Source organism: Leptosomus discolor, chromosome 14, assembly GCF_034619465.1.
Source record: "Leptosomus discolor isolate bLepDis1 chromosome 14, bLepDis1.hap2, whole genome shotgun sequence".
NCBI classification, from domain to species: domain Eukaryota; kingdom Metazoa; phylum Chordata; class Aves; order Leptosomiformes; family Leptosomidae; genus Leptosomus; species Leptosomus discolor.
In genome coordinates this window covers 19,460,628-19,480,858 of record NC_141404.1, presented here as the reverse complement: position 1 = coordinate 19,480,858, position 20,231 = coordinate 19,460,628, and the positions used below count along the sequence as shown (strand labels likewise).

Sequence of the window (20,231 nt, the reverse complement as noted above, 5' to 3'; positions counted from 1 at the left end):
TTTTTGTCCTTTGGCTTTTGCTCCTTCTGCCTTTCAGGTGCAAAATTCATACACATAATGAAGTAAATCTTTCAAAATTCAGAATCTAAACACACAGTCCATATCTGCTCTGGCCTTCGTGTAAATATTCTTTGGATATGTAAATACAAGTGACACTAGTATGCGTACATAATGCTGTTAGCATGTACAATGCAAATGAATAATGGTATCTCTGACAAGACAGAGATAAAAACCAGATAATGCAACTTAAAACTTCATCACACTTCTGGCTTCTTACATTTTAACATAAATCTTCATATTCCTATCTAAGGGTTCATTTGGATTTCTAAATATTTAACAATGCTATCCCACTTTCACTCATCACTTTGAAAGCACTTTGCACTTCAAAAAAGGCAAGGAAACAATGTTGTTTCTACTCTACAAATGTAAAAACTGAGGCACAAAAGACTATTTTTTTCAACAATGGTATTTGAAATCGCAGTCCTCTTCATTAAGTTATGCTAGCGTCCACCACAATGCAGGGCAACTTCTTACACTCCTGTCTTTTCCAAGTTACTTATCACGATAAATGTAGAGCCTTAGAAATGAGCTGGCTCAGCACTTTACTGTGGGGATCTTCTTGTTCTTTTGAGTGACTGGCATTCCATAAGAAAGGCGCTTCTAAAATTATGTTTGCCCAGGCAAAACAAAGAACAAAACCCATGTGATTATATTATACTCAGGCTATCTATCATTATTTATTAAAGAGGAGTATTGTAAACATGCTAATGTATCTTATCATTACAATGTGTGAAATAAAGAAAGGATTCAATCCTGAAATTTTGTGAAAAAACCTTTATTTTATAAAAATCACAGGATCCATTTAAAAGCTCAACTGAAACTATTTTTGTAATAATTAATCAGAAATTAACTTGATTAATCAGAAATTAACTTCAACTGTCAGCATATCACATGAGTTTGCCAAAGTTACACTACTAAGCAGGTAGAGTTTGATTCAATACGTGTGTGCTTGGATTTGTCCAACTAACTGAACAGCACTACATCCATACACTAATGTTTTTCTTCCCACAGTGACATTCTGTATGAAGTACTAACAATATGGTACCTTCAAAATCATTTTCCCATTTAAAGCCAGGAAACTGCATCTACCTGCCACCAACTAGAGACATTTGGAAAGCCAGTGAGGAGCCTTCTCCACATCCAGCAACACTTTATTGAACAATATTTTAACCTTTTAACTCTTTTTAACTCTTCTTTAGCCTTACACAGACATTTACAGTGTAGTTAATTACTCTTGGCTCTTCCTGTGGTAGCCGTTGGGATTTGTCTGGATATTTGTCAGCTAGACACCATCTAAATCTGTCTCTTCATCTCCCCGCCATCCATGAGGGATGTCCACCAGGCACTTCCAGATTAACTTCAGAGATCTGACATTTTATCAGTATGGCAAAATTAATCCACCATCTTTCAGTACACTTAGGAAAATACAATTCCAGGTGCTGGGTTGGGATTCCTCTACCTGATCTGCCATATCCATTCTTCAAAGGAGTTAACAGTGACAGTATATACCAGAAATTATTTTATTTAGTAATTAAGGATAAAGCTCATTAAAGGCAAACAACTGAACTAGAAAAAACTCTGTGTAGGCTCAGCATTAAGGCTGAACGTGATCTGTGTTATGGTCTATATAGACTGAAGAATGCAACTTCATTGAAGTGGCTCAAACTGTGTTTGGTCTAATAGTCCATTTAATGTGATTTTGCTTTGTCACAGGTAAAACATACTAACGCTCTTGTGGTGCAGTTCAGCAGAAGATTTACTGACCAACTGTTAGATATTTAGCGTACAGCTGTCATATGACTATTCTGGATTGAAAAGGGAGTCCACGTCAGGATCTGTATGAGTGTAATGCAAAGTGGAACCAGGCAGATCAAATAGAACATGGCATCATGAAGACCTAAAAACAAACTGCTGAAGAAGATAAAAACACAGCTTTCAAGATGAAGATGATAATTTTCATGGTCAATTCACAACAAATTATTTTTAAAGCATTCACATTATATACACATACAATACACAGCATATACATGTTACTGTGTAAAATCAATTCTCAATAAAAGAAATACAAATATCTCATATCAAATGTACTTCAATTATATTTACTAATTCTACATAGAAATACGTATTTTATGTTGCTTGCTCCTTTTGCAATAGCTGGGAGGCAATTAGATAATTAGCACACAAAGAGTTAATTTTAATACACTGTGGGCAACCTAAGAAATCCCCTTCACTACTTTAGTACACATCTGTATTATGTAATATAGAAGTCAATTTAAGCAATATACTCCAATTATAGAACAGAGCATCTGAAAAGGTTTAGTAAGACTGAAAAATCTGGAAAAGAAAGAAAAGCAGAAAATGGAAGCAAATATTTTAATATGAAATTATTTTATTTAATTTAAAATCTGTGCTGCTAGCTATCCACAGTGTGGCGTTATAGCTGCTGAGTGGTAGATGGAAGTCGTGATTAATGCACAAAATTCAGGTATGGTGTAAAGGGCTGTTTGAAATATCAAGTCTTATTTCATTTTGTTTCAAAAAATGGTTACAGGATAATATAAACCATAAAAAGAATATATGTGAAATTAGCACTCATTCTCATTTGTTCTCATGGATGCATGATATTTCCTCATCTAAATCTTCTCTAAGGAGTAAGAGATAAAAGCATCCACAAATATGAATAAAAAAAGAAAAAACAGGAGCTAAATGAGTTCCCTTTTATGAACAGTATGGTTTCCAACAGCTCAAAGCATACATTTAGGCATTCATCTAGCAGCTAGAATCATTATCTACTGGCATTCTGTTAATTATTGGATTCTAATTACTTAAATATCAGGAAAGTCAACTCAAGCTGAGAAACAGCCCCTAAATGAACTTTCTTTCCATGAAGCAGTTCATGTTATTATCTCTTTTTTTTTTCCTTAGCATACAGGGATGAGATAGGAGACTCACAGAACGGCTATAGACATGATCCAGAAAAAACAAAATCTGTGAAAAAAATCCCTCTTGTTAACTTGAGCAGGCTTTTGAATAAAACCTAAGAGTTTCTCTGAATCATAAAGGGATCAGCTCATGTCTCACTGCATTTAACAGAAAAAATGCTTGCAGCCTCCAACATAGCCCAGATTTATTCCTTAGTACACAGACACACTCACACAACGACCACAAGTTATCTCAAGTCATGTACATGCTAAGGCTACATCAGAAAACAAAAAACCCACAGGCTTACATGTGCATTACTTAATCACTTGGGCAATTGCATTTATGACTGGAAGTGTTCACTAGCAGGCCACTGGTCCACAGCCAATGTTTACCAGCAGTGACAATGATGTTGTTTACTGGCCTGTATTCAATTGTGTTTTCAGTCCACCTGCAAGTAAACAAGTGGACCACATCATGCACACCACTGTCACAACTGCCAATAGTCAGTGGCGTGAGCAGGGTCAGCAGGGAAGCCGCAGACAAACCACTCACCTATCCACAGATGAAAACAGGACTAAACCACAGCTATCAGGATGTTTGGGCTTCTACTTGGCCTGTTCTGCACACTGAAGAGGACCACGGTTTTCAGTACTAAAATTATTCCATCTTTATACACAGACTTCAGGAAGGACAAAAAAAAGAAAGAACATCTGCCAAATCACTCACAATGATGCAATCCTGATTTTGTTTCACTGGAACAATACTGGTTTAAGAAAACAGTATTACCTATTGTAGTGCAAAACGTTAAGTTACTGCAGGAATTATGAAAAATATCTATAGTGCACAGAACAAGGAATGGGAAAATATTTCATTAAGGGACTGGGATAAATCAAAGGCAGATGTTATTATTCATCATAATAACAGCTGAACCAGTAACTTCAGAAATTTCCATGTCTACATTTTTTGCACACGCAGGAATAAAACATACAATCTTTCACTAAACAGCCTTAATATCACTCTGAATAGAATGTTATGTAGCCCAGTAATTCAATATGAAACTATTAACATTTGAAAGTGCCTCCAATAAATAATAAAGAGTTACTGTCAAATAATTTCATGCTGAAGAAGGAATTCGAAAAGCACACTTTCAAGAGCAGGTAGCTGTAATTGCAGTGGCTCTCCAGAAGAGGGAGTTTTTAAACTAGGTATGTTTTCCATACCAAAAAAAAACCCAAACCCAACAAAACCCCAAACTAAAAAAACTCAACCCATCCAAAAAAACCCCACCCCAAGCCATATGGGGCAGGTAATGCTTTGCTATGATGATGCACCAAAAATAAAACAAAAAACCAAACCAGGACCACTCCATTCTGCAAGCTATCACTCAAATTGAGAGATACTAAAAAATACTTCTTAAGCTAGCTGCTACAAAGTGCTTAACTGATGTGTAGTGACCACATTCCCTAAGAATGTGGTATAACGTGTACATTAATGTGTACAGAACCATGGGTAACACGTATGGAATTGTGTACAATATACAGGCCAACCTCACGTGTGAAAAAGGTTACACCAAACAGCAAGATGACTTCTGGAGGAGAGATACACTCTTTATAGCAGAAATCACGCTTCAGAGTTATACCAGAGGTAAAACCAAGAGACACCAGATTGCTCCTAAGGAAGAAGGCATCACTATGACTAAGAAGTCACACTGAGGCAGAAGTAAATACCAGTAAGTAAGAAGTTGGTGATGTCAATGGTCAATTCAAAGGCTTCAGTACTGAGGAAGTGAAAGACAGTCTCGGTCTAATACAGTACTGGGATCACTGTTCAGTGATAAGCATTTTCTCATTTCTGATTAATTATCACCATCCACCTGGAGCTGTTACGATACTTCACAGATGAAAGAAAAAGGGGACTGAATTTTCCTTTCTTCTAGAAATTTACTCTCTGTATAAAAGTTCTTCACTGTCTTACCAGCTTGGGTGCCCTGCAGAATACAAATGCAACAGAAGCCACCAAAATGATGATGAACTACTGTCTCAAAAGGTCTTCTGGGATAAGAACTTCACTCATAACATGTCAGTGCCCTTAATAAGCTGCTCGGGAATGTGGTCTTTACCGAGGCACAGAACATACATGTGTGAATTGCTCAACAGCATGATGGCAACAAAAGACAGGCAAAGCTTAAAAACCAGCAACTTATAGTTGGTCAGTACTCTTAACGGAGTTTTGGTACTCTAATGAAGCAATAATGAAATATCCTGATCATGGAGGATGTCAAGGAGTCATAATATCACATAGCTGAAGAACTAAAATGTAATCACTGGAATGATGAGGAGGTACAGGTGAGGTACTGTCATCTTACAGACTTTTTGCCGAGGGCATAAGAATCAGAAGATGTGTGATCTGTCCCAGCACATAGCTTTTGATAGATAGATTTTTTTTTTTTTTAATACAGTGTAAGATGAGCACCAAAGACAGAATATTTATGAAGCCCACTTCTGAAGGCAGTATGCTATTAATAAAATTCTATCAAATGTGTAAGATAGATAAATGAAGTAGGGGAGAAAAAGAGACATACCCTTCTCCTGTAAGCTATGACCTTTTTTTATATGCAAGTTGAAGTCATCCAGAAAGTTTGTGAGCTCCAGCATTCCATGTGGCCTTGAGTAAGCAATGTATCAAGAAATGAGGAATGAGGAAATTAAATTACAATATTACACAAAAATCAGTGTGAAAAAGAAAAGCTTATTTCCATAATTTTCAACTGTAAACTCATTGCTGGAAAATGTGTTCTACTACAGCAAAAGCCTGGAAAGTTGCTGAGAATACAAAAAACAATGTTCAAATTTTTGACGCTGGAGGAAAAGATAAGGGAGACATCTGGACATCACTGAAGAAGACTCCTGTGTTTCAGTTTATGCCCATTTGCCCCTGGTCCTGTTACTGGTCACCACTGGAAAGAGCCTGAACCCATCCTCTTTGCACCCTTCTTTAAGGTATTTATCTACATTAAGAGGATCCCCCCTGCACCTCCTCTTTGCCAGGCTGAACAGTCCAAATTCTCTCAGCCTTTGCCCACAGGAGAGATGCTCCAGTCCCTCAATAACCTTTGTGGCTCTTTCTTGGGTTCTCTCCAGTATTTCCACATTTCTCTTGTACTGAGAAGCCCAGAACTAGACACAGTACTCCAGGTGTGGCCTCACCAGTGCTGAGCAGAGGGGAAGGATCACCTCCTTTGATCTGCTGGCAATACTTTGTCTAACACAGCCCAAGATACCATTCACCGCCTTTTGCTACAAGAGCACATTGCTGGCTCTTGTTCAGTTTGGTGTCCACCAGGACCCCCAGGTCCTTTTCTGCCAAGCTGCTTTCCAGCTGGGTGGCCCCCAGTCTATACTGATGCATGGGGCTATTCCTCCCCACGTGCAGGACTTTGCACTTCTCCTTGTTGAACCATGAGGCTCCTGTCAGGCAACTTCTCCAGACTGTCAAGAACCCTCTGGATGGCAGCATGAGCCTCTGAGGTATCAGCCACACCTCCCAGTTTTGTGTCATCACCAAACTTCCTGAGGGTACATCCTCCCCCATCATCCAGATCATTAATGAAGATGTTAAACAGGACTAGACCCAGTATAGACCCCTAGGGTACACTGCTAGTTACTGGCCTCCAACCAGACGTCACGCCACTGATCACGACCCTCTGGGCCTGGCCATTCAGCCAATTTTCAACCCATCTTACTGGCTGCTCATCCAGCCTGTATACCAAAGGCTTGTCTACGAGGATCTTATGGGAGACAGTATCAAAGGCCTTACTGATGTCCAGGTAGACTATATCCACTGCTCTTCCCTTGTCTACTGGACTAGTCATTTCATTGCAGTTTATCAAGTTGGTGAAGCCATGCTGACTACTACTGATGATTTTATTGTCCGTAATGCGCCTGGAAATGGTTTCCAGGATTAGCTGCTCCATTATTGTTGCTATGGTTTAACTTTCAGTCCAAGAAAAAATAAATAATTCAGAATTCAGCAAATAGTTTATGGTTTTGGACTGCATCTTCTCTCTTTTTCCCAGTAAACAATACAGCTAGAAACTCTTCAGACATATTTATTCAGGGCCCAAACATTTTGTTAATGCAGAGTAAGGGTCCTCTGTGCTATCTTCACAATTCACTACCACTACACCTAATAAAGTAAATTCTTTCCAGAACACTTAATAGATATTGCCAGCTTTGGAGAAGGAGGAAGGACACAGCTGAGATTGTATTGGCATGGGTCATAACACTTCATTATATATAATTCACATGTATGAAATTCTTTTTTGTTTTCAAAACAGTTTGAGCGTATTTTAAGCAATTTCTTGTATTCGGTTTCTGTTTGTCCCCAAACAACTTTGTCCTGAGGCAAGTGTATTTTAGCTGTCTGCCTATGGCCGAAATCTGAGATAAGCTGCTAGGGTTTTAACATGTAAAAGAAATTTTAGCTCAGTCAATGGCATGAGTCCATTGCCATGGGCAAACTGACTTGCTAGAAACAACCTTGAGTAGTCTGGTCTCTGTGGACTGTATGTCCTCACAGTAGTCCATTTGCCAAGTGAAGGACGCGCACATTCACACATACACATACGTACACTATATATTTCTCTTGCCCATCCCTTCAAAAATAATTTCTTAAATATGAAGCGGTCTGCATGTGTTTTCTGTAATTTTTTAATTTCAGGTGCTGTTTGATTAATTGATCTCAGCTTTGTACCTTTATGCTGTTCCTTGCCCCAGTCAAATAAATCAAATTTCATCATGACTCAAGTGAAAACATAGGTTTTAGAAATTCAGCATTCAAAGAATTTCAACTCTATATACAATAAATTTATTGTTGCTATAGTCCAGAGGCTACTTAATGGGGAAAAAAGAGATTTATAACTACTGTGATTTAAAATCCATCCACAAAGGGATCATTTCTCTGATTGAAAGGGATCAGAACTGCAGTTTTTATGTTTCAAATCTGAATTTCTCTGAATCATCAAGATGAATAGATTCAGCCCTCTCATATCCACATCCAGTTCAACCTACCACTCTTCTGCAAAAATCACTCATCTTATTTGACATTATAATGAGGTTCATGTCTTCTTCACATCATGTCACTGGCTGGCTATCTACAGAATGTATTAAAATAAAATTAACTGTTCTCACACATAGCCTCAAACTTAAATATTCTTTGCTTATGTCAGGACGCTTTTCTGAAGACCACCTGTTGTCCTTTTATGTCATGCTTCTCCTCATACATTTTTTAGAAAATTCCTCAAATATGGAACATTCTCCTAGCCTTAGATGACAGATAACCAGTCTTGCCTCCTTCAAGAGCTATCTCCACAAAAGTTCATACACAAGTCTTATATGTATTTTTTAAGGTTTCTATGCAAAATTTAGGAGGGCTATGTAGTTCGGAGGATATTCATGTTGTTCTCTCAAGCAAATCCTAATCAGGACTGATTTTTGCTTTTTAGTCCTGACTTCAGTTATTCCTTATGTTGCCACTTCCTCCTGTTGGTCATAAATACACAGCCTATGACCCTTTCAGTGTACTGACTCCCTGTTAATTTGTTTTTATAGAAGCCCATGCATTTCCAATGTGCTAACTAGCAACCACAGCTTTATGCTGTGTATTAAAGTCTCCAGGGACTGCATCATTAGCATTAGAATGGTAAGTAGCATTGAAGCCAAAATTATCCTCCTAGTTGAGGCAAATTCCCTCCCTCCAGTGATTATACTTCTTTCTCTCAAACAAAAACGTATCTTAAATGCAACCCTATTAAGATTATCTATTTAAGGAGGTAGGTTTACGAGATAAAACACAGAAGCCAAGACAACATGTATCTTAATAAGACATATTAGGTGATCTCAAACATTTTTTTTTCTTTTTTGCAATAGAAGAGGAAACAGTCAACTACTGAAATGTACCCTTTGGTTTTCAAAATTAGGTAAATATCCTTATGTGTATTGTCTAATAAATGATTTATTCTTTAAAAAACATTTCTATTTCTACATAGATAAACAACTGGAAAATATTTTTAAAGCACTGATATTTTTGAAGTGCAGTTGATGCAAACTAATTTGCTTTTTAGACAACAGGATTATTTCATATTAATTTCTATGATTTAAAGTATCCCTTTTGAACTCACCTCGGATCAGGTTGAGCAACTTCAATATTCAGGTTCTCATATCCAAATTGATTTAGTATTGTAACCACAAGCATTGGAGCCAAAGATTGAGCAGGCTTGGTAAATAAAGCATTGGTACCAAAAACCATAGAGGAAAGTGGTGATCTAAAACATTCAGGGAAAAAAACAAATGAATGCACAACAGAAACTTATTAGTATATTAATTACAACAGTAATTTTTAAAATCCTGTTAAGATGCGAATGCTAACTATCATGATCCTTAGCTTTATATAGCTCACACACTATAGCAAACAGAGCAGCTATCACAATGAAATTCAAATTTCTTTGGAAATGAAAGGTAACAAATCTCTGGGGTATATATAGAGCTTGGCCCCAATTCCGAAATGACTTGCACTCAAGCTCAACTTTGTGCACATTGCGTAATTACTGAAGTTAAGTTAGTCTGAACAGTGCATGGAGAATTAATTACAACTTAAGACTTTACAAGCATGAGACCAGAAAAGGAAGCATTTTTTTTCTTCATGAAAGCAATAGCTCTCACCTTTGAGGAACAAGTCCTTTAATACAGTGACCAGGACTGAATCTGCATTTATATAAACATTGATGGAACCAACAGGAAGTTATCTGCACTTCGATAAAAATCCAAAAGATCCATGAGTTGTAATATGCTACGACACAGCAGGTTTTATCAATTTTTATTTCACAGAGATAACAGCAACCAGTTAGACTTTGAAATTTGCACTTTAAGTAGCATAGGCAAAGCTTTATGAATGCCTTTTCCATTTTAGAAAGACCTTATTCAGAAAATTCCACAAATGACCATAGATGTATATGGTTACAAAATAATTCAATTGAAGCTAACAAAAATAAAACCACAAGAACCAGAAGGGCTTGGCTTATTCTATAGTATAATTAAAACTAGAAATGACCTAATAATCTGTTTAAATTACTCTACTGAAATAACCACAGGAAACTTTATTCAAGTTCTTATCTCATGCTAAGTTGCTCTTACAAAAAGTACTTCTGTGTCAAGGATCCAAGCTCATTTACTGTCTTTACATTGACATAGTCTAACTTACAAAAGAGTAACATAGCAAATAGATAGCATATTTAAAGAAAAATGTTATGACTGACATACCTCCGCTTGTGCTTTATTAAATCTGCATCAACAATATCTGCCAAAGGCAAATTGAACAAACTAAACGAAGCTTGTACAATTACCCTAAGGAAAGACAAAATATTTAAGATGTTCATAGCTCTTATATAAACTTTCGTAATGAAATCATAACTGACATTTTAACACATACACCCCAACACTGATATTTCCGCAAACACACAAAGCTGAGACATTCTTTAAAACATGGTGATTTATCGGGTTTTTAGATAAATAATAAATTATTTATCTTAGATTATTTATCCAAGATTAGATTTATCTGTTTATGAGATCTGTTCTTAATTGGGAATTAGAAATCGATATGCAAACTTAAAAGGTGGGGGTTTTTTGTTTTTTCCTGGACACTGGTGCCAAAGGTCATAAATACTTGCTTGAGATTATCAGTAAATGTCATTTAAAATGACATGGAGAAAAGAAATACCTTAGAAGAAAGAGAAACTGAAAATTTCCTCTTGAAATCTTAAAAGGACATGAGCATTATTGGAAAGACTACATGGAAGACAAACTTCAAAGTGGGAGAATTAGAATAGTAAAAAGATTTTATATGCATTCCTAGATATCTATTTACATTATATATATATATATATGCGCATTTAAACACACACACAAAGCTGACTCTTAAAGTGCTAAGGGAAACCATAAATTCTAATACTATCATTTCTATGTCGTATTAAATTTTGGGTGTGATTAGATTTTATTTATAAGAGGCTTTGAACAATTAGCACTTTAAACATACGGTCTTTAGGTACCTTAGAATTTTTTCCTGGGGAAATCAAAATATATCTTCATCATTTAAAGTATGCAGGTAATGAAATTCAATTTATTGTTCACACAACTCAGTGTTACAGTAGCCTGTGACTGAAATACTAAAAATAATAATGAAAATGGGGAGGGCAGGGAGAAGATGAAGAAAAGGAGATTAGGAAAGAACACGTAGAAAGCAAGCAGTGAAAGACAAAATGAAATAAAAACGAACTGCTGTAACAATGTTCTGATACAAACAGGTCTTTATTTTTAAATAAGGTTTTCCATGTATCATAACATATTTCTTCTGTGAAAATACTACTTCTTGTCATCATATATACCCAGTACTGGTGAAAATGTGACTCAGTATTGGTAACTGACTTGTAATTGGTATTGGCACCTGACTTACCGATACTTGTTTTGCAGCGCAACACACAAGTGTTCATGCAACACAAAATGAGGGCTGACCTTTCCTGACAGACTCTGAAGACTTCCCTTACTGAGATCTTCCACGTCTATGTGGATGAGAAGAGACTCTGCTTCCCTTGAATCTCATGTTAAAGCAGGTAAGGGGCTGGAGGCATGTGGCTGCAAACCTTAATTACTGCTCACATTTAAGGCTTTTTTTTTTTTAAGCAGAAATTAAAAGCTGATGCAGAATAAAATGAAAGCCGAAAAAAAGTTGTAACTGGAGTTTCAACTTTTCTGACAAGTGAAACAGAACAGAAAGAAAACCATAAAAACAGTGGCAAAATCTCCATGCTATTAAAAGCAAGTGTCCACTCTGTTAGAATTATTTAAGGCCTATCTATGAACAGGGAAGTGTATTTACTTACATGTTTGTTGTGAGATAAAATGCCAACAGATAATAGTGTCCTGGCCCTAGAACAAACATGACAGCAGCAGCTACTCCTTCAAAGTAAAAGGAAAACAAGATGATTCTGTAATAACCAAACTTCTTCAACGAAGCATGACTGAGAAGAACAAGGCACTGAAAAGATAACATATACACATACATGATGAAAAGATACAGTGCAATATCTCAGCATTAGGAGAGCTATAAGCACAGACCAGGCATAAATTACTACCCATTAAACAAACAAACAAAAAAAAAACAACAAACCAAACCCGACTCTTCCTAAAAAGTTCAATCCAAATAAAAAAAAAAAACAGGAACTGAACAAAGAGAACTATCTACTGGCTCATCCTATGCTACCTCTATCAGGTCAGAATGGTCTCCTTTCACTCAGGACTAGCCAGCTGAGGACTACAATATCCTGAGGAAAATACTGTTTCCCACATTGCCTAACTATTATTTAATGCTCATGATCTTTACATTTGATATCCCTTAAATAATTAACTTTGCAGTATGTTAACTGTAAATGAAGCATCCTGACATTTGAATTTTAACTGCTGATCAAAAATATTTTCAATAATGGGTTTTTCGTTAATATTACTACTTTCACTGACATTTATAGAAGTTAAGCATGACTTTTAAGTTGATAAAGCAAGCTCACCAAGACAGCTGATCTAAGCAAGTTAAAGACTTTATTAGCAAGTAGAGAAAGGCAGATGCCAGTGGACAACGTGTATGGCTGCATTTTAATTCCACCGATCTTAGTAAGCAGTAATCCATGCGAGAAGCTAGTGACAGGCAAACTCACGAAAATGGCATTGATTACAGTAGGAACAAAGTGTAAGCTCTTCTATATTGTTCCTCACTTTCCACTTTAAATAGGACAGTTTGTAACGCGTTATGTTCTTTTTATTATATGAGCCTATGTCACCATCTATATGTAGATGAATTCTTTGCACATTTGTTCCCACATTTAAATGTTTTAACGTAATGAATAAAACAAAGATTATTGTTGCAAATATTATTTTAAAGAAGCTCAAATTTTCTACTTGAACCAATGATCAAGGAGGTAAAACAAACCTGGAAAGTTGGTATAAGAAAAAAAATTTGGTTATAAGAAACATAAATATACTCCTCCCCCTGGCTATTTCCAGGCATTTTGCAGAACAGTGCTTACACTAGAAATGATAAGGCATTTTGTAACAACTGTTATGGTAAAACCCATGACCTTGTCTCCCTATAAGTGAGAAATAATCCTGTCTCAGGAAGCACTTATGATTTAGAACATTCCTTATTACCTGCATGTTTCTAAGACTGCATATTTCTAAGAAAAATACTAACTTGATGATGCAAATTTAAGTTAGTTTGCCCATGTTTCAGCAACAAGGTTTCCCTTGTAGGCAGGTTTTCTTCTTCATACCCACTACTAAAAGGAACCTAAGACAGAAGCTGAACTTTAGTTTAGTACAGGCCACTGAAGCACAGTCCCTAAGAAGGGAGTTTATTTTACATGGGTTGGGTCTTTTCCAGTAAGTGAAGTTCAGGACATCACCACCAGAGAATTCTCTTATTATATCTTGAGCTCAAAGGGACAAAACCTGAGAAAAATAAGGTCACAACACACTCTCTACGGTTCAGTGACCTTCTAGACAAAGAGTCTCTGGGGAGCAGAGATGCATTTTCTGAAAGATTGTTCGTTTCACACTGTCACACTGATTTTATCAACAACAGTGATTGCTATAGATTGAGTGTAAAATTATTTAAGTTTTCCTAATTTCTGTAGTTTCTGATTTATTTCCAAAGTTAATCAGCTAACTGAGTTACAGAAAAAACCTATTAAACCTGTGGTAAGGATAAAAGCTGAAATGACAGATACCTAGGAGTAATGAACAGGGAAGGTGTATTTAGGATTTGTATGTTCTATATGCAAAAGCCAAAACGGTAACTGAAATTGAGCTGTGAACTCTAGGTGCACTTCCATGTACCTTCTTTTACATATTACTTACTGAAAACCATTACAATGTAACATAACAGCCTGATTTTCAGAAATTCTGAACACCATCAGCACCTATGATGAAAGTCACGATACTCAGATTTTGAGTATCCTGACTTTCAATCACCCAACAAGTAAACACAGGAAAAGTTTTAAAAGATCCAGTGAAAGAAGTTAGAAAGGAAGCAACAGGAGGTTTTTTTTTTTATTCACTGCAGACAAGCGTGTTTACATTCTGTGGGACTTACATGTTGTTCTTGCACATTACTCATTTGGGTTCTTTCTCTTTTCTTTTCAAGTTTATTACTCTTCCCCCCATCCCTGACTGCGGTCTTGAAAATATCTCTCTGTACCCTGTAAACGTAGCTGACCAAGACAGCAAACAACAAAATAAATGCAAACGCGTTATTCTCCAAAAGCAGCTATTTAGAGTTTTGTTTGGTTCCCCTGACTGAGATACCACATATTTCAACAACTCTTTTTAACTAATAACTTCTCCAGTGTTTTGTGCAGTTTATCTCAGCAACTTCCTGAAGAGAAGATTATTCTTTCATCATGTATTACAAAACAAAACCGAAGAGAATTCAGAATTCTGTAGATTTTGCTTTTAGAAAGTTTTCATCTTGACCATGTTTTTCATTCCTTTATACTTAGGTATTATAAACCCTGTAGGATACAAAACATTCACTCCTTGCATACTCACGTCTCGCATTCTTGTAAAAAGATAGTCTACCAGCCTGCCTGCTTGTCTGTTCTCACTGCCCTACCCTTACATTTGGTTAGCCTGTACATAAAAGCACTGTCTTCTTTTAGAGCAATGGTGAGCCAGATTTGTTTGTCAGTATAGCCCATGGCTTATGCCGGATACAGCACTTTTTCAACAATATAAATGGATACCTTAAACTAATGAGAACTAGTAAAATACCATGTTTTCATATTTTGAAATAAAAAAGTGTAACTGCCTACCTGAGGACAAATAAAGCCTGCTCCATACATGATGCTTCTTACTGAGGAAGAAAGGACATCCTTTGGAATAAGATTATCCGCAAAGATCATCATAAAATTGTTGCAGAAGGCTAGGTGGAAGACTTGGAAGAAGTTCATTGTTACAAAAAATAAAAAGTTTTTCTCTGTCATAATCTGTTTGGTCAATGAAATTACAGAGGACCAGGAGAGAGCTCCATCACTGTTTTCCAGATTAGCATTCTCCATACAAATTTCCTTCTGCTCATATTGACTAGTGCTGTATTTGCCTGTGTAACACATACAAGCTGTTGCTAATGCTGCGACCAAAACAGCAAAAGCCTGAAAACGGGCAAAATTTTCCATATTATCTGATACGAGACCACAAAAGAGAATGCTTGTTGATCCGATTAATGTTGCTACTTGGTTGTATTTAATAAGCTGAAGCCTACTTTCATGTCTTGTTGAAATTTCTGCAAAGAGCGCACACTGCGCTAGAAGCACAAATGTAAGCAAACCGTCAAAAGCACATAACGCAACAATGAGGTGAAGACCACTTAGCCAGTCACCTTCTTCATATTGTTTCCAAGGAAACCAAGGAAGCAAAAAGGCTAACGCATATAAAGGAGCTCCATATAAAATTGAAAACTGGCGTCTTGAACAGCATGCGAATTTGGAGTTATCTTGAATATACCCAAAAAGAGGATCATTAATGGCATTCCATATCATAAATACAACCTGTGACAAACAAGTAAGAAACACAACGGAATTTATCATTAGTGTGCTTTTTCTGCAGAGGTTATACAAACACTGAAGTAATACACACCATATTTATTTAAAATAAATCTCTATTCAAAGAGTAAAGAAAGATGAAAACTTCTTAGGTCAAAACAGACTCCAGACCAAATTCTTAAAGGTATTTAGAGGTTTATACTAATTTTGAAAAACAAGAGGAATAAGTAGGCAAGGTGCCCAACTACACATGAAATAAAACCCTGTCTCTACAACTTCACTCTTCCAAAAGCTTATGTATCTGGGCTTTCATCTGGCAAAGCCCAGATATTACTCTCACAGCAATTCAAAACATGAGCTGACCCATTACTTTCAGGAGACCATTTACGACAAGAGTTGCTCATGTGGATAATGACTTGCAGTATAAAGGCAGTATTTAAGTACTTAAACAGTCCATAGGAAAGCACTAATGTCAAACATATCTACGGAGCCAAGGTGCAAGATTAGTTTAGAACATTACTTCAAGCTACCAAAGGTAAAAATCTTTCCAGAAATTAAATTCTGCAGATTTTTAGTCTGAAGAATGTAAATGGTGAGCTTTACGAGTACCTTCAATTGCTTATGGATTAACTGAATTTAAAATTAATTTACTGTATAACTATTTGCAATGCATCCAAAATTAATTCGTAGGTTAAAAAAATGACTTTGTTATGAAAACACAGACACATAGCACAACATGGTAGTCAGAATATCCCATTGTACAATACCTGTGCTTGATGAAATGCTACTTCTGAAATTTTGTATCGGATTAGGAAAAGTTTAATGTAGTAGAAATTAAAGATACTGTTCATCATTCCAGCACCTAACGTAGTCATGGAATATGCCAGTGCATTAGGATGAATTCCCAAAACAAACGTCATCTTCCATAAGTACAAGTCTCTTCTTCCTCAAGTTACAAAAAAGAATTACAATAGTTGGTAGAGTAATTTTCCAAATTAACATGACATGTGAAATTTGCTTGTTTCAGAGGTGTTAGAGGAAAATTTCCCCATTCTTGCTTTTTTTTTAAAATGAAAAACACATTTTACTGAGTTATAAGACAGTGACCATAAAACTAAATAGATGCAAAGTATTAAGAAGTCAGTGACACTTCTAAATATTGGTGCTTAAAAAAAATCAGTGGAACAGGTAGGCAAAAATTTAGAAGAATCCCTTCTTAGCTGGTGTACCAACTCAATATAAAAATCTCATATTGAAATCACTAATCTTGGTGTAGAGTTCAATGTAATTGCATACATTTTACATCTTTCTTGGTAGCCACATAGTTTTAAAATTATGGACTGTGTAGGAATGAAGTGACTCAATTCATATCCTTACGTATTCCACTGCCATGAATGTCAAAGGCAGCATGCACTTAGCTGAATATTTCTTTCAAACAAATACCAAGTTTTGTCCTTGTGTTTTTAAATGTTAACTGTTAACGAGCCATGGAAGAAATACTTTCACCTAATAAACTAATGAGATATGAACAGAAACCACAAAACAATCAAAACACCTTTTAATAGTTTAAACCTTTTCACTGTATAAAAGACTGCACATAAATAAAATCTAGCAAGTAACACACGTACAGCATTTTAAGTATGTGCAAATAACAGAGATTCAGCCCAAGAACACAGAGTTCTTTCATATGTCAAACAGATCTTCAGATAACAATTTTTTAAGATGCTGACTTTTTTCATTGTATCTAGCAAGTAACTTAAGTATGTTTGGTGTAAACTATCCCATGAAAATAGCTAGCTCCAGGGAACCTCCACCTTTTAAAGCACAGTAATGACTACCTAAATGGAGTCCTTGACCATATTCAATTCTACAAGCCCAATACAAAAATACTTCTCCCAGGTATTTGTTTTTAACTGAGGCTTTATTCATCTTCACATCTATTTGAAGGAAGCCGACTGCCATTCATTTGGAGATAGTTCAGGTTCAAATTTCAGCCTTACTATGCACACCAACCTCAGAGCTTTACAGCCTGCTTTTTGTCAGTAGTCCACACTTTGCTCTTCTGAATATTAACAATTTTATCCTAAATGCAGTTTTCAAATATCCAGCAAAATACTTAGTTTTAATATCTGCTTGTTCAGCTTGATAAGCAGTTCTGTAAGCAGCTCCCTGAACTCCTCAAAATGGCCATGAACAAAAGAGGAAACAAAAAGCAAGGCTGTTTCCAGCCTTCCTGTGGTTTACAGAGTGGCTGAAGACAGGCTGCTGTGAGGGCAGATCTAACTTCCTAATTGCCAGGCGAGGGCCAGGCAGAAGCCACAAATCAGGTAGGGACTGGATAAGCGTCTATTCTGGCTAAGGCAGATGATGGAACAGCAGTTTTTCCACCCCCCAACACAGAAAATGAACTCTTGAAGAGCAAATAAAATGTGGATGCATTTTTGTGTATATATTTAAATGCCCTAATATGAAACAAGATGCAAAGAGTACGTAAATTCACTTTACAGGTAACAAAAAAAAAAAACCAAGATGACAAACAACTTGAGCAATTTTTTTTTTTTTCTAAAGCCAACTTATTTGTAAGAATATGACCGAATTTTTAGATACTTGAGAATGATTGTGATGTATATTTTCAAGTCTATTTTTCACAGAGCTACAGCTGTAGAGACAATTCCATTTTCAGGTGATGGAATTTTGCATTTTTGTAACAAATTTGGTTTCACAAACTTTTACTGAGAAACCTGAAATGAAGAATAAGGTTATTGAAAAGATGCCCATTTGAAATGTTTATTTTTAAAAAGAAGTTTGATATTACTAACTGTGAAAGTCATTACAGTAAGTATGTTATAGACAAGTGTCACTTTTTTTAAAAAAGTGCATATTCAATCCTTCACGAATATACTTAGTGAAGTGATTTACATATTAGATATTAGGGCTTTTTGGAAAGGTCTTCAAGTGGAGAATTTGGAGACTCTGCTTTCCCTCAAATTCCATGAGCACCAAGAATAAACATGCTCCACGCTAACATTACCAACAAAGTCATTTCTCAACTCATGTTTGACTCAATTCCTTCCTACTCACAAATAATAAAAAAAAAAAGTCCCCTGAGCTTCAGAAAACTTCAAAGAAAGGAGAAATTTGAAATTTCTTCAACAAAAACCTTCTAACAATGTGCAAACAGGCCTCTAGTGCAATGACTAATTATAATACACAGGATCTGACACAACTCTTTACACTAATTGGTACATCTGGCCCTGCACCTTGTTTATGAAATAGGTCCATTAGAAGTTGAGGTACCACACTTCCTTTCCCAGAAGATGTGCTCTTTAATTGTACTACAATGAAATCATGCATGACTATCCCCTCCCTCTTCTTAATACTCAGCCTTTATATTGAATAGGTTAAAGCACAGGTGTTGACATTTTGTGACTCACAGAAGGCAAATCGGTTTCAGAAATTTCTAGTGGTTACAACTGTATTAATACAGATGAGACAAAAGAACACTGTCTAACCAGTGAGATGCAGTAAGGTATTACTTGCATTTCTCCCAGAGCGGGATGACCATCACTAGAAGAAACTAGAGCATGAGTCTAAAGAAGAAAAGTGGATTCCCAAGCAATGAAAAATTCTGACTGAGGCACGCTAGCTGACATCATGCTCTTCTGTACTGAGTCCCAAACTGCAGCGTAATGCTCGCAGTCCTGACAAACTGGTTGGACACAAGGATCTTCCTCATCTTTCTTCCATGACTCGAGCCACATTAAGACAACGAAGAATAAACGCTTTCCTAGTCCCGAGGGGTAATACTAAGGGGAAGCACTGCTGAAGCAGAGGGCAGATGCAAACAGAAAGCACTTGGAGCAGGAGGGCAAGTGAAACTGGTTGAGTGCCGCCACTCTGCCAAGCCCGCGGTGCTACAGCAGCCCAGGCGCTGTCAAGCCACCACTCCTGGAAGGCAAGGGGCTCTGGAAACTTGCAGGACTGGAAGTTTAGAGGTGCTCATCTCTTAAAACCGGGCGAATCAAGCTAGTTTTCCCTCAGCAGCTCCCCGGGTACGCGACAAGGCTCCCTGCTCCCTGTAAGGAGGAAAGAGAGCGAGCAGTGGCGGCCCGCGGGGCCACAGACTACCGTTTTCTGCACGGACAGCAGCTGCCACCGCCGCTCCAGCGAGGCCACGCTCTCCCCTCCCCTTCCCTTCCCTTCCGCACCCCGGCGCCCAGGCTCCCCAGGGAGGTGGCGGGAACGCGGCCCACACCTGGGCGCGACGCTGGCGAGGAGCCGCGGCGCGGGGCGAGCCCACCCGCCCAGGCTCTTCCCTCAGCACTCCCCGGGGGGTCCCCACACGCGGCAACCAGGAGCCACAGCTTCCCCTACGCCTGCCGCCCTGCCCTACCCTGGGCTGGGCCAGCTCTGCTCCGCCGCAGACCCATCGGAACGCCCCGCAGCAACCGCTCCCCGCCATTAACCCTTTACAGCCCCGGCAACCACCGCCCCCTCCCACGGGCACTAACCCACCTCCTCTGACTGGAGGCTGCGCAGCTGGCTGCTAGGGCGGGATGCAATTAGTCCGGGCCAGCCTTCTCTTCGTTCTCATTGGCGGCTAGATACG

At 37.4% G+C, this 20,231-nt stretch overlaps 1 protein-coding gene across 1 annotated transcript; it reads right to left on the bottom strand.

Moving 5' to 3' along the window:
- Positions 1 to 1,833: 1,833 nt before the first annotated feature.
- On the bottom strand, positions 1,834 to 16,560 carry LOC104340467 (solute carrier family 68 member 1). The gene is made up of 6 exons (XM_086473258.1): positions 16,390 to 16,560; positions 14,894 to 15,628; positions 11,915 to 12,069; positions 10,299 to 10,382; positions 9,161 to 9,304; positions 1,834 to 1,971 (listed from the first exon to the last, which is right to left on the bottom strand). Exons 1-6 carry the CDS (start codon positions 16,540 to 16,542, stop codon positions 1,839 to 1,841), a joined length of 1,404 nt encoding a protein of 467 aa, XP_086329384.1. The 5' UTR covers positions 16,543 to 16,560; the 3' UTR covers positions 1,834 to 1,838.
- Between the last annotated feature and the right edge of the window lie 3,671 nt (positions 16,561 to 20,231).